Genomic DNA, 14,895 nt, shown 5'->3' on the forward strand with positions numbered 1-14,895 from the left:
GAATGGCAAAAGCAGCCCAGGAAGGGCATTTGTAAGGAAAGGGCCCTCCAGCTGGAGCAAGCACTAGCAAAGGGCGAATATGGGTGATGGTCCCTAGATCCCAAGCTGTGTATGTAATAGGGAGGCATTGAAGGCTCTTGAGCCAGGTAGACCCTGAGCAATACAGTTTGAGGAAACAGAATGTAACTACTGGGTGGGTAGGAAAAGTGGGGTGGGGAGAGGCTGGAGGCATTGAGAGGGGCAGGGTTCTCGGAGAAAATAATTGTCTCCAAAATTAGAGAGAATGAGCTGGGTTGTTTGGATGACATCAGCTCCGATCCTGCCAGCCCTCCTCAGCAGATGGACTCAGGAAGTGAGCGTGCGGTCTGTGGACCCCCCACAGGTCCCCCTCGAACCCTTGTACTCCCCGCAGTTTCAAGCAGGTGCGGCACTCAGGCCCAAGGTGGCTGGATGGAGCGCAGTCCCTGGGGGACTTGGCCGCAATCAGAGCCACTCATATGGGGGCAGGACAGCTGTTCAGCAGGTTTGCAGCTGGCAAGGCCAAAGGTGAGCTCACCCCAGAGGAGCTGGGGTATAAAGGATGGAGGAGGGCTGTCCCGCCAGGCACTCAGCTCCACTCCCACTGTGTGGTGTGACTGCCAGAGAGGCGTCCTCCTCGTTCAGCTCTGTGGCCAGGAGCATCTCCCTTGAGCTTTGCTGGCCATCTCCTTCCTCCAACCCCACTGAAGCCTCTGACGAAGTGTGTGGATTTGGGAGTGTGAGGAACCAGGTCCTGGTCCCGCCGGGTGAACTTGGGAAGGTCTCCCAACTTCCTAAGCCTCTGTTTCCACATCTCTAAAAAGGGGGATGCTCATATGTGCTCCACCTGCTCCCAGAGGTGGACGGGAGACACCTTGTAAATAACAACGATAATGATGGTACTGATCCTACTAATAACAGCTAACACACACTGTGACCTCTGCCAGGCACCACTCTAAGCCGTCCGTGTGTGGTAGCTCATTTAGTCCTCACAGCAGCGTGTGAGGTGGGCACTATTATCAACCCATTTTACAGATGAAGATATTGAGGCACGAGGAAGTTAAGCTCGTAAGTAGGGGAGCCAGGGTCCAATCCGGACGGCCTGGTGGCCATCTGCACTCTTAGCCTCTACGCTGTGCTGGCTTTCCTGTGTACAAGTGCCTGTCCTATTCCAGGTACGCAGGGCCAGCTCCAGCCTCCCCTCAAGTTCCGGTTCCTGGTCCCTGCTGTCCCTCTGTCATCTCAACCTCAGTGGGAAAAACGGATTTTCTCCTGTTCTTCTTCCTGCACAGACCCTCCAGCCTGCTGTATCTGACTCCTGCTCTCCTTCTCACCCTTCTTTGCTCTTCGGAAGAACATTAATGTAGTGTCAGGACTCAGGTGAAGGTAGGTGGCGGGGGGTGCTTGTGAGGTAGCTACGTGTTTCTCACATATATCGGCTTTTCCCTGATGTCATGTTCTCCCAGCCCATGTGGGAGGACGTGTGTAGGTGCACATCTGTGCGTGAGTGGTCGTGAGCATGGACATGGGCAGAATGGGTGGCCAGCCAGCAGGGAGTGGCCTGGCTGTCCCAGTGGTGTGTGGCTGACATCCACTGTGATGGGCTAGTGCCTGACTGTACTGGCTGTTACATATTTTGGGTATCTTCTGAAGACATGGGTCTGTGGGCCAATGAGCATGTGTCTGTGCATGTATACACTGGTTTCTGATGACAAGGGGCCCCTGTTGGACTAGCTCTCTGTTCCTCTCCATTGGTGGCACACAGGTCAGTGTCCCATTTTCATTATATTGGTTTTCAATAATAGCCATGAGGGGCAGCATGGTGACTCCCAGCTGGTGACCATTTGAGGGAATCAAATTCATTCATTCTTTCAACATCCCTGAAACCACAAAAGTAGGAGAGGTTCTGGCTAGCTGGGCCTGAAAGAACATCTCTTCCCGGGGGGATGGGGGCAGTAGGATGGACAAGGTGACTTCTCAAGGTCACAGAGCATCCATTTCACCAAGAGCTTCTCTGCCAATGCACACGGACGAATCAGTGAGAGCCGCACATGATACCAAGTTTGGAAGAGAGGGAGAAGGTTTGTGAAGATGAGAAAACAGGAGGGTTCCAGGCAGAGGGAAAAGGCACAGGGAGGAGAGGTGGGGGAGAGCAGCTGTGGCTCCAGGAGGCAGAGCACACACACTGACTGCCGTCTTCTTAGCAACCGCTCTGGGCCAGGCATTGGCCACATACTGGGGACAGAGGAAGACAGGCTGGCAAATCCCCTGGGCTTGTCCTTGACCAATCAAATGGAAGGTTAGTTATCTCTGTCCCCCTACTGGGCCCGACTGCTCCCCCATCTTTATCACAGGTTGCTATTTGCCATATGGTGGGAAAGGCTGGGAGCAAAGTCCAAGGACATGGTCTCTTTGGTCTTTTTCTTGCTTCCCTCCACCCCCAAATTTTACTTTTTATTTGCGTGAGAGTCCCATAACATAAAAGTAACCATTTTAAAGTGAACGATTCAGTGACATTTAGTATATGCACCATCACTCTGGTGCAACCATCACTCTGTCTAGGTCCATACATTTCATCACCCCAAAAGGAAATGCAGTACCCACTGGCAGGCTCTGCCCCTCCCCCAACCCCTGCAACCAAGTCTCTATGGATTTACCTATTCTGGACACTTTGTATGAGTGGAATCATACAATGTGTGACCTTTCATGTCTGCCTTCCTTCACTTAGCACCGTGTTTTCAAGATTCGTCCATATTGTAGCACGTATCAGTACTTCACTCCTGTTTATGCCTGAATAACATCCCATTGCAAAGGATATACCACAATTTTTTTTATCTATTCGCTCATTGTTGGACATTTGGGCTATGTCTTACCCTTCTAGGCTGCTATGACAACGATAACAAACACCACAGACTGGCACCTTATAAACAACAGAAATTTATTTCTCACGATTCTGAGAAGGCCTTCTGAGTCCTTCTGAGAAGTCCAAGGTCAAGGCACCAGTATGGTCGCATTGTGGAAGAGGCCCTCTTTCTGGTTCATAGCCACCTACTTCTCACTATGTCCTCCTATGGTAGAGGGGCTAGGGAGCTCTGTGGGGTGTCTTATTAGAACACTGATCCCACTCACGAGGGCTCCCCCCTCATAACCTAAGTACCACCCCATCTCCTAACATCACCGTATTTGGGGGTTAGGATTTCAACATGTGAATTTGGGGGACACACAAACACTCAGACCACAGCAATGTGTTTCTGCCTTTAGTTATTGCGAACAGTGCTGTGATAAACACGCATGTACATGAATTTGCTTAAACGCCTGTTTTCAGTTCTTTAGGATATACATACCAAGGAGTAGAATTGCTCATATGACAACCCTACATTTAACTCTATGAGGAACTGCCCAGTCGTTTCCCACAATGATGAACCATTTTACATTCCCACCAGCCATGTACAAAGGTTCCAATGTCTCCTCAAGCTTGCCAACACTTTTTATTTTCCATTATTTTTTTTATTACAGCCATCCCCAGCGGGTGTGAAATGGTACTTCACTATGGTTTGGATTTGCATTTCCCTGATGACTAATTGTGTTGAGCACCCTTTTATGTGCTCTTTGGCCATTTGTAGATCTTGGAAAAAAGAAGTCCATTAAAGTCCTTTGCTCAATTTTTGGTTGGGTTGTTGTCCTTTGTTGTTAAGTGCTACGAGTTCCTTACATGTCCTGAATACTAAATCTTTAGCAGATGTTTGATTTACAAAGATCTTCCCTTATTCTGTGGGTTTTCTTTTCACTGTCTTGATAGTGTTGTTTCATGTACAGAAGTTTTAAATTTTGAAGTCCAACCTCATCTATTTTTTCTTTAGGTGCTTGTGCTTTGATGTCATATCTAAGAATCCTTTACCAAATCCAAAGTCATGAAGATTTATTCCTATGTTTCTTCTAAGAGATTTATGGGTTTAGCTCCTATATTTAGCTTGTTGATCCATTTGATGTAATTTTTGTATATGACGAGAAGTGGGCGTCCAACTTCATTCTTTTACATGTGGCTAGCCAATTGTCCCAGTATGTCTAGGCATGGCATTGGCATCCTTGTCAAAATGGCCATAAATGCATGGGTTTTACTCCCCCAAATCTTTTGAACGTATTTGTGCTAGGTAAAAAGATCCTAGGAGCATTATCTCCTAGGTGCATCTGTTAGGTAAAGCTCCCTTAAGTGTAAAGCCCAGAAAAGAATAAGGCAGTCCTTGCCCTTGAAGCCCCCAAGTCTGGCCCTGATGGAATCAGTCACACAGAGAGAACATCTCAATCACGTGTGGAAATGTCACGTTGGAGTAAGCAATGGGCACTGCAAGATCCTAGAAAATAGGCACTCAGCCCAGCCTAGGGATCCATGGAAGTTTCCAGAAGGAGTGGGAACCTGAATGGAATCTCAAAGGAGCATTAAGAGTTGTCCAGGTAATGAAAGGTGCAAATGACAGTCCGTGCACAGAAGCTGTGTGAGTACGAGCATCACCTGGATAGATGATTCAGCTCCTAAATACATCTTCATTGGAGGTCTACACAGAGCAAGTAAACCAGATGCTTACCCTCCCAGTGTGGACACTCCCTCATTCCCCGGGGCTGCTCTCCAACCAAAAATTCCATGCACACCTGTTCCTTCTGGTCTCTTTGTCCTGTGTGCTGAAGTCAGACCTACAGAATTGAAGTCGGTCACCACTGGTCCTACCTCTACGATTTCTCCTTCTTGGGCTTCAAGGGGATCTCCAAATTGAGTCCCAAAGCAACAGCACAGTCACCCCTGTGCATTTCTCAGGATCTTAAGTCAGCCCCAGATAACAAAGAATCTGTCCATTTCTCAGGTGGATAAACTGCAACCAAAGGAGCTTCCCCTCTGCTCTCCTCAACACCTCAGCACAGGACATGTTGCCTCAGTCCCTCAAAATCACATCTACCTAGACTCCTTCACTGTGCACCCAGGACTGGGCACAGCACCCAGGCCTTACTACCCCATGGCCAGAGGTATGCCTGCACTGTGGCCCTAGAGGAGGTAAACCCCATGAATGGCTCATGGGTTCCTCTGAAGGCTGTTTCATGTTACAAATCCCATCCACCCATCCCCTCCCCACAGCCTCTCTTACTGGGTCACTGGGAATTTGGTCTTTGGAGAAAGGCAGAGCATCAGTGCTGGGAAGGGCTTTAGGGGTTCATGACCCACAGAGTCCATGGATAGGCTTTGTGGGTTTGCAAACCTCTGAACATGCAGACACATTTCTGTACCTTTTTTCAGGGGGGATGGTCCACAGCTTTTATCAGCTGGTCTGAGTGCAACAGGTGATGGTTAGTGGCTGAGCCAGAACAGAGCCCCCATAACTCCCAGGGCACTATTTCTGGTACCCACAGTGATGACAGCGGTGACATCAGAGAGAGACATTTGGGCAGAAAGCCCACCAGACTCTTGGGCTCTTGTGCTTCCCAAGGTTTATTGCATCTTGGCACACACAGAAGGGGACCTCCTTAATACATGAAAGGCACAGTGAGGTCAATGGAGGTGGCAGCTTGGGACGAGAGGTCCCGCCCTCGCAAGGCCTGCCCCTGTTACCCTGAGGGCTGGAGGGGCAAACATCTCAGGCACATTTATGATACCAGATAGATCAGAAAGCCAACCAGAGGGCTGAATTCTGCAGGCCAAAGCTGAGGAACTCGGAACCCCATCCAGCCCCACTGCTCACTTTGGAAAATCTAAGACCTCCCACTCTCCACCAAAATAAGCACACAAAAGCTATCCCCAAACCTACCGTGATGGTGTGCTTTAAGTTCTCTCTCCAGGAATCTATGTGCCTATCTTTCTAGTTATTTGATTAAACTTTCCTCCTCCTCCAGGAAGCCTTCTTTGCTTAGCTTCTACATCCTGGTCTCTTCTCAGCATTGTTGCCTGGGACTGCCAGTCCCTGATTTGTACGAGGACATGATTTGCATCTATGTCCATCTGTCCCATCAGCCTGCGATGACCTCCAGAGCAGCTTGCTCTGATCTGCCTCCTGACTTTCTAAAGGCTGGTGTATGTGGGTGGGGCGGGGCCCATTATCATTAGGAGGTGAGCAATTTGGTGAGATTGACACACTGACAAGAGTGTACCTCTGATATTACTCAAGGGCAGTTTATTGAATGTACAGCAGGAATCCAGAGTTCTTAACTCAAGCAAAGAAGGGACTGGGTGTGACCATTTTTAGGAATATTTACATCAAGAGCCATGACTTCTGGCCTGGGCAGTACCATCAGAGATAGATCAAGCTCCCCCCACCAAGCACAGCTCATAGCAATAAGAATTGAGAATCACAAGCACAGCAGGATACAGCCCCAGAGAGAGCACTCAAGATAAGCCACACACCCACAGTCCTCAACAAAAAGGCAACATAATCATGCTGCCCTCATCAAAAGAACCATGGGTTCAAAAAAACTCCCTTTGTGAAAGAGGCAGTGATATGCCATGGAAAGTATATAGACCCTGGAGTCAGCCAGACCTGGGCTTGACTCGTGGCCCTGGTACTTCGTGGGTCACAGGGACAGATTCTACAGCCTCTCAGAGGATGGGGCTTCTCCTCTGTCCTGAGGATGCTGGTTGCATCCACCCAGCAGGTTGGGTAAGAAAGACCGGCATGAGGGGAGCCTGGCACATAGCAGGTGCTTAGCATATGGTTGTAGCTATTACCAGTAAGGGAGGAGTGGTGGGTGACCCAAGGTGGCAGGAGATCCCTACGTTCTCTGTCACTTGGCTTTGTAGAGACAGATACAGCTGGTGGTCTGAGAAAGGACACCTTTTCTCCTAAATAATGGAGTCATTCGGCAAAGACCTTTCTGAGGGGACAGGCAAGGGCTGGCTGACCGCTTGCCTCCTGGGTGCACATGGAATGAGCCTCAGCCTCAGCACACAGCAAGACTATTCCCCCCTCCCCTCCCCTCCCTTTCCGCCACCCCCTTCCCCTCTTCTTCCAGGGAGAACCAGAGCTTCCCAGGGCCAAGAAGGTAATTGGAGCCTGTGCCCCAAAGCCTCCTGAAGGCAGTAAGGGGAAACAAGAAGTCAGAGTCCACGTGGTACCTGAGGAAACAGGACAGTCAGGGGAGACACGGCACGGGTGGCCGAGTGCACTACAGACAGTCACGGGACTCGGGGGTGGAGGGTGGGGGACAGCAGACAATTCCAGGTAGGGTGGTGGCCAGGATCTCTCTTCTCCTAGGTGCCGGGGGGCTTATCGGGTAGCTTTCCTGGAGGGGGCGCTCTTGCCCCGGGCATCCTTGAGGTCTCCCACTCGTGCCCCTTTGGCCCTGGACTGTCCGGCCCAAGTGCTGCTGGAGCTGCCCGCCAGGCCACTGGGCCCCGTGTCAACACTGCCAGAGGTGCTGGGGTGGTAGTAACTGTTTCCACCGCTGCTGATGACAGCTGAGGAGGAAGGGCCGAGAACAGAGAAGAAGGGCAGTGAGGGTCAGTCAGGAAAGAAGCCATCCCCCCTCAACCCCCAGCAACCTTCAGCAGCCTGGAAACATCACAAAGACCCACAGACACCCTGCGATGTGCCAGGCTCCGCGTGAGGCGAGGACCACACAGCACAGATGCGATCCCTGTCCTCCTGGAGATTCTTGGACTGTTTGGCCCCCAGTGTACATTCTTTTTTTTTTAACTTGTTATTTAAAGTTTATTTTATTTATTTTTGAGAGAGAGAGAGAAAGAGAGAGAGAGAGAGAGAGAGAGAGAGAGAATCCCAAGCAGGCTCCACACTGTCAGTGCAGAGCCCGATGCAGGGCTCGAACTCACAAACCGTGAGATCATGACCTTGAGTCAGCCGCTTAACCAACTGAGACACCCAGGCGTCCCTGCCCCTGTGCGCATTGTTAACCCTCTCTCTGGATGACAACGCCCTGGGAAGAGACAGGAAGGAAATTGGGTAGGCATGACTTCAGTCACTGTTGCCATGGGACAAAGGGAAATAGGTTTCCTTTGAAGCCAGAGAAGCTTCAAAAGACAGTTGCAGAAATTCCCAGATTGGGGGTGGGGCAGAACCACTAAAGGAGGTGGCATCGCCCTATCCTGGTGTCCACAGCTTTCCCATCCAGCCAGAGTCCCCACCCAACCCATCTCTCAGGGACACTTACAGATGCTCACAGACGATGGATTCTCACCAGACATCCTGTAAGACAGAAAGTTAGAGAAGGATAAAACCTCAAGGAAGTGTCTACATTCAGCTAAACCTGGATGGGCACCTGCTTTAACACGTAGATTATTTTCATTCATCCTTAAAACACTCCTCGAGATGAGGATTATAATCTCATTTTACAGGTAAGAACATAAAGATGCAGAGACGCTCAATGATTTACCAGGACTGCAGAGCTTGTGCGTGACAAAGCTAGTGATGAAACCCAATCTGGGGTTTCTGTGTGACCCCACCTGGTATTTTCAGAGCACCCCTCATGCTATTTGCTTCATGTTTGACCTCCATCACAGGAAGGAAGGGAAGCTGAGCTCCCCAGTCAAACCACCACCTTGTGCTCATGTTGTTCATCTTCCACTTCCCAAATGTCCCCAGCCTAGCAGCGAGCCACCCACAGCCCCTTCTCCCCTGCTTCCCCCCGCCCACCCTCCCACCTGCACTCCTCGCCCTCCAGCAGCTTGCGGTAGGTGGCGATCTCCATGTCCAGGGCCAGCTTCAGGCTCATGAGCTCCTGGTACTCCCGCAGCATCCGGGCCAGCTCCTCCTTGGCCTGGTGCAGGGCGGCCTCCAGCTCATCCAGCTTGGCCCGGGCATCCTTCAGGGCACTGTCGCCCCGCTGCTCGGCATCGGCGATGGCCATCTCCAGGTTGGCACACTGAACGCCAAAGACCAGGGAGATCATCAGAATGCAAGATAGTTTTTAGATCTTCTGGGTTAGGTAGCACAACCCCCATTCTTTACAGATGAGGCCCGAGGTGACAGCAATTAAAAGCTGCAGAGCCAGCACTAGACCTTGGGTCTCCTCTATTTTCTGTCGCAGATGGATATTTACAGGAATTGGTGTGAGAAGCTGTTGAAGCAGTTACATTTCATGAGTATAGGAAAAAAACTTTGATGCTCGCAAAGTTGTCTAGTCCCTGGGGTTGGAGGCCACCAGTGGCTATAAATTCAAAGGACACCAGGTCCAAGAGAATCACGCTGAGACCCCAGCCAGAACGCCTCTAAGGAGCAGACAGCATGCCAAGGTGCCACTGTAGTCAGATTCCTGCCTGCAGGACAGCTCCCAGTCAGGACCCTTGCTACCTGTTAGCACCAAGAGCAAGCATTTCTGGACCCATCCAGCACTCTGCAGGGAGTCTGGCTCAGTGCTCCCCACTTGGCAGCCTGAATTGGGTGAAGGAGGCTTCCCTTAGAGCAGGAGATTAAAGGCCTGAAATCACAACTACAACCTCAGAAACTAGATTCTGACAAACACCTAGCAGCACTGTGATGCCATGTACTGATGGGGAGGAAAACTGTTCCCCGGCTCCCCCACATCGCCTGGAGTAGAGGCCTCAGGGAGGAGAGTAGGCTCTGATCTTTCAGTTTGGTGACTCTGTCACTGGCAGAGTTGACCTGGTTCTTTGGGGAGGACCAGGACAGGAAGGATTCCCCACCACCTTAAAATCAGCTCCCCACTGACATGGTGTTTAAGTCTTGCTGCTTCCAGGTGAGACAGGATCCCCCAGCTGAAGTGGACATCCCACGTGGTACAGGGCAGGGCCACCCAGGAGGGCTTCATCTGCTGTTGTCCTCCCTCCGTCACCAGGACTACGCCCCACCCGGAGGGCAGGAACTTAACGTGGCCATGGAGGGGCCCGGGATGCATTCCCCACGCATCCCACATGTGTTGAGTGTCCATTGGGAGGAGGAGGTGTGGGAGCTGCCGCCAGAGGGCACATCTGAAGGGTTGTACAGCAGGTGTGTTTCACATAGAAAAGGTCTGAGAAAGAGGGAAAAAAGAAAGAGGAAACCTGATTTCTAATGTTGGCTCTGTTGATGACCAGCTGGAGACCTTGGGCAAGTCACTTTCCCTCTCCAGCTCATCTTCCTTACCTATGAACTGGGAGTCAGATGAGGTAAGCTCAAGGCATTTCCCAATCCTGAGCACAGTGCCAGCTCTGACCACAGGGGTACAGAGGCAGGTGGGAAACAGGGACAGTGGATGGCTGAGGGGTTCCCACGCCCAGGTTGGGAGATGTGCTTTGTGCAAAAGGGTGGGCTCCAGTTTCTCCATCGCAGGGGATGAAATTGAACTTCACCAAGAACTTGACAGTCTTTGTGAAGTTGCTGCCCACCTGCTTCTTCACATTGGCAATCTCACACCGGATCCTCTGGATGAGCCGGTTCAGCTCTGACATCTCGCTCTTGGTGTGTTTGAGGTCATCACCGTGCCGGCCGGCTGCCAGCTGCAGCTCTTGGATCTGGTTTCCCAGAGATAGAAAGTTGGTTATGAGACAGGACTGCATCCTCTGTCCCCCGACTTGAAGTAGGGGAAAGGTCCTGAGCAAACAATCCCATGGCTGGGACCAACCAGGGGAGGTGGTTCCAGAGCAGGAAGTGATAGAGTGGGGGCCTGGGCACCCTTCCAGGGGTTTTGTGGTGGTTCTGGCCCAGAAGTCCACCCCCTTCTCTAAGCAGAGCCTGTGTGCTGGGTCCATCATTTCTCATTGCTCTGCTTGTGTTCTTTCCTCAGCTGGATGAAAGAAAGACGTAAGTCACATTTATTAAGCACTTTCAAAATCTAAGAAGTGCTTTCAGCTTGTTTAACACCTCTTTACAGAAGCATCTGCATAGGCCAGGCTTTGCTCCAGGTACTGGAGGACATAGCAGTGAGCAGGATAGGTGAAGTCCCTGTCCCCACAGAACATAAATTCTCCCATAGCCCTTTCTCAGTGACAAGTGGAGAGCCAGGAAACTGATGGCTGTGTGTACCCTTAAGATGGCGGGATTGTTGGCTCGGGGCTTATAGCTCATATCTTCCCCTCTCCCCTTGCCCAGTCCTCCAGAGAAGAGGACATATCCATGGACAGGGGACGAGGAACCTGTGATCTTTGCTGTTTGTGGGATTTAACAAACATGACAAGGGGGGCCAGAGCATGGCAGGTGTGAAGCCCTGAAGAGCACCCAGGTAGAGTCTCCTCCAAACATAATTGCCATTGCCCAGAAGGTGCCTAGACTTTCACTTCCTCATCTTGGAAGTCTCCCCACACTGATTAGGAAAGAGCTCGGGGCTTCCTCTTCCCTCCCCACCCCACCCTGGGTCTTCCCTAGTTACTCTCCCCCATATTTGTTACTCTTCTGCCCCATAATGACATGCCATAATCCCTGGAAACACATTTGTTTTACAGCAGGAACACCTCTCTTCTTTCTTCCGTCAATGGATTGCCTGTCCCTCTCCGTTGAATATGCCCATCCACACTAATTTTATGTTTTACCTTGGATAATAGTCTCTACTAAGAATTCTTTTCGAGTAGGATGTGGTTAAAGCATTAGTTGTAACCATTCTTTCTTTCAGCACATCTACAAAGATGGCTCTTGAATTCACTGGCGGAGGTGTCCCTTCCCAGGAAAGGAGAGGCTGGTGGAGGACAGCGATCCCCCTGGTGCCCACCTTGCTCTGGTACAGGGCCTCAGACTCTGCCTTGCTCTTCAGGGCGATCTCCTCATACTGAGCTCGGACCTTGGCGATGATGCTGTCCAGGTCCAGATCCCGGTTGTTGTCCATGGACAGGATAACAGAGGTCTCGCTGGCATGAGTCTGGATCTGGGCCATCTCCTGAATTGAGAGATGAGGAGAGTCAGTGTCACCCAGCCTCCCTCTGCTGCTTATTAGTCTTCTGGGCTGACGTGGTGGGAAGAAGTGCCTGCTCCAGATCTGTCTGTTGGAGCTGAGGGAGAAGGCTCACAGCAGCAGGATATACCCCACATGGGCAGCAGGCAGTCAACGGCATTTCCCATAACTCACAGGGTTAAGAACCTGTGCTTGAGTAGAACTTCACAAGGTCATTTTTTCCTGCCTGCACACAAGGTCACTATCATAGTCCAGGTGGGCTTGTCTCTTATGTATATGGCTTCTGGGGACCAAGATCTTACACTTCCGTGGTCTCGCAGTGCAGAGTTTTGCACCTTTCTATAAAAACAGGCTTCATTCTATTTATTCTAAATCCTTCTAATTGGTATCCCAGGGAAGAGCCAAGTGAAGCCTCCAGCTGGCAAGAGGCAGGGTGGGGAAAGGGTAGGAGTATCCTCACCGCGTCATACAAACACTTGAGGAACTTGATGTCTTTATCCAGAGAGTCTACTTTGGCCTGAAGCTCCACCTTGACCGTGTAGGCTGCATCCACATCCTGCCAAGAGGTGCCCAGAACATTCAGTCAATACCATCCCATCTCATCAGCTTTCCCTGTCCCTGATCCCAGAGCCATCTGATTTCCTATTTTTTTGCCTGCAAATGGAAGCATATGGTTGAATAAAATCACTTAATATTGCTTTTTCTCATACTCACTTACTCTCTGAAAATAGGGAAAGGGGAATGTTGCTTGTTACACTGGAGAAAAACAATGCCCAGAGAGGTAGAATGAGTTTCCCCAAGTCACACAGGAAGGTCAAGCTGGACCAGAGATTCCTGACTCCCAGGCCAGAATTCTCTGCTGTCTGTCTCTCTGCCCATCCCCTGGGTGTGTGTCCTGTCTCTCCAACTTGCTAGAGGCCAGAACAATGACTCTGTCCCCATTTAGGCGTAAGCCCCTCCCGAGGAGGCCTGGGCTGGAGTCCTGAGTGGAGGCGGTTCAGATAGGGGTGCAAGAGACCAAGGTCCATAGGCTCTTCTCTTTCTTACCTTCTTGAGCACCACAAACTCATTCTCAGCTGTTGTGCGCTGATTAATCTCCACCTCATACCTGGGAGAAAGGAGAGAGGATAGCAGAGACCTCAGTCCCACTGGCCAAGTAACCTTCCCTTCCCACTGTCCGGGCAAATGCTTGGGTGCAGAGTCCCTGCTGGATCTCCTAGCGTTGCACAGGCTGGGAGTGGCAGGACTATGTCCCTGAGTTGCCTCATTTATATTCCACTCTCTGGATCCCAGGAAAATATCCCAGTGTCCATTAGGCTCCCTAAACTGGCCACTGAACCAGTCGGTGGATCAATGAGCATGGAACTCCTTCCAATCAACCAGATAGGACGTTCTTATCAACAGAGCAAGCTGTTGTGCCACAACCAGGGGAGGGGTGTGAGCCCCTGGCCCTGGTGCTTGCTCCCTCCCCACCGAAATAGTGGCACAGAGATTGGGTTTGCCAAGAAGCCTCTGGGAATATGACCTATGACCTTGGTGGTCCGTGCTCACCTCTTCTTGTAGTCCTCCACCACGTCCCGCACGTTCCGCAGCTCTGAGTCCAGCCGCACCCTGTCCCCGGACAGTGTCTCCAGCTGCTTCCGTAGGTTGCTGATGTAGCCCTCGAGGATGGGCTCCAGGTTCTTCCTGCAGCTGTTCAGGTCCAGCTGCTGTAGCAGCTCCCACTTGGTCTCCAGCACCTGGTTCTGCTGCTCCAGGAACCGCACCTGGGACCACAATGGAGGCTATTGTGTCCATGGACATGGGCCATTGACTCCCAGGTTATATGAATTTTTCTAAAGTCATTTGGCTTAAGTGCTGACTCTCCACTCATGGGATTCCATGCAAACTAGACCTTTACAAGTGCTCATTCCATAGCCTTCTGGACAAAACCAATCCCTGAAATCTCGAGGAAGAAGGAAATTCCATAGCTTTCTTCCGTCCCCTGACTCAGCACCTGGGAGATGCTCCCCTGATGACTCAGTCAAGGGTTTCTTCTGTACTGTGAGCCCTCCCCTCCCAATAGTGCTGATCCTACCTTGTCTTCTTTAAAGAGCTGGAGATTCATCAAGTTGTCCTCCAGAAACCCAGCACTTCTTTCTCAAGGTGGGGCTATGCTTCACTCAATTCTCCACCCTTCTTTGCAAAATCCCCCAAGAAAGCAGCACATTCATTCATCTCTTTGTGCTACCTAGCTTACAAGATGTTATGATCAGGGAGCCCTTCCTGACACCCAGCTGCCACCTTTCCATCCACTGTGCCCTGTCTACTCCCAGGCAACAGGGATTTGTTCCCATCTCACTGGACTGTCTCATCCTCCTCCTGTGAGACCCACCTTGTCGATGAAGGAGGCGAACTTGTTGTTCAGAGCTTTGATCTGCTCCCGCTCCTGGGTGCGCACTCTCTGGATCTCAGGGTCCAGCTCCACGTTGAGGGGGGCCAGGAGGTTCTTGTTGACGGTGACCTGGTGGATGCCCCCGGGTGGGCACATGGATGGGCACACGGGCCCCGAGGCCACACTGCCAAACATGCTGCCAGCAAAGCCAGTGGCCCGGCCCCCTCCATATCCAGAGCCAGGCCCAAAGCTGTAACCTCCAGTCCAAACACCACCGCCAGCTGTATTGAAGGAAATACACCGATTCCCTCCAAGACTATAGAGGCTCCGACTGCCGAAGCCAGCCCCAGGTCCTTTGCCAGCGGCACGGCAAGAAGCCATACTGCCCACAGCCTTCCTCAGCACCACGGCTGAGTGCCCACTGAAGCCACCCTTGTCACCACCAGCCTTGATGTTCAGCTGGCGACTCATGGTGGGAAGGATGGAGTTGACAGAGCTGGAGAGAATACCAACGGATAGAGAACACTCTGACGGGGCACCCAGAGTGCTGCCTCCTTTTATCCTGTCGAGCCCAGGACACCGGAAAAGGGCGTCTCTCCACTATCTCCTTTCCTAGTGCTAAAGGGCCAGGGGCCATGGGCAATTTGTAGAATAGAGATCTCCAACCCTTCGTGGGAACAAAGCATTTC

At 51.3% G+C, this 14,895-nt stretch overlaps 1 protein-coding gene across 1 annotated transcript; it reads right to left on the bottom strand.

Moving 5' to 3' along the window:
• Positions 1–7,163: 7,163 nt before the first annotated feature.
• KRT74 (keratin 74) lies at positions 7,164–14,677 on the bottom strand. Its single transcript, XM_007081354.2, has 9 exons — positions 14,207–14,677; positions 13,384–13,598; positions 12,880–12,940; positions 12,293–12,388; positions 11,653–11,817; positions 10,337–10,462; positions 8,654–8,874; positions 8,164–8,198; positions 7,164–7,453 (listed from the first exon to the last, which is right to left on the bottom strand). Exons 1-9 carry the CDS (start codon positions 14,675–14,677, stop codon positions 7,263–7,265), a joined length of 1,581 nt encoding a protein of 526 aa, XP_007081416.1. The 3' UTR covers positions 7,164–7,262.
• Positions 14,678–14,895: the final 218 nt, after the last annotated feature.

This window comes from Panthera tigris, chromosome B4, assembly GCF_018350195.1.
Source record: "Panthera tigris isolate Pti1 chromosome B4, P.tigris_Pti1_mat1.1, whole genome shotgun sequence".
NCBI lineage: Eukaryota > Metazoa > Chordata > Mammalia > Carnivora > Felidae > Panthera > Panthera tigris.

What these genes read in the sequence shown, in the direction of transcription:
- KRT74 (XM_007081354.2), bottom strand. Translation starts at nt 14,677, where the DNA reads ATGAGTCGCCAGCTGAACATCAAGGCTGGTGGTGACAAGGGTGGCTTC. An exon ending in TCGCCTCCTTCATCGACAAG is followed by an intron (nt 13,599 to 14,206) that starts GTGGGTCTCACA and finishes TTGTGGTCCCAG; the next exon opens with GTGCGGTTCCTGGAGCAGCA. An exon ending in AGTTTGTGGTGCTCAAGAAG is followed by an intron (nt 12,389 to 12,879) that starts GTAAGAAAGAGA and finishes ACCTCTTGGCAG; the next exon opens with GATGTGGATGCAGCCTACAC.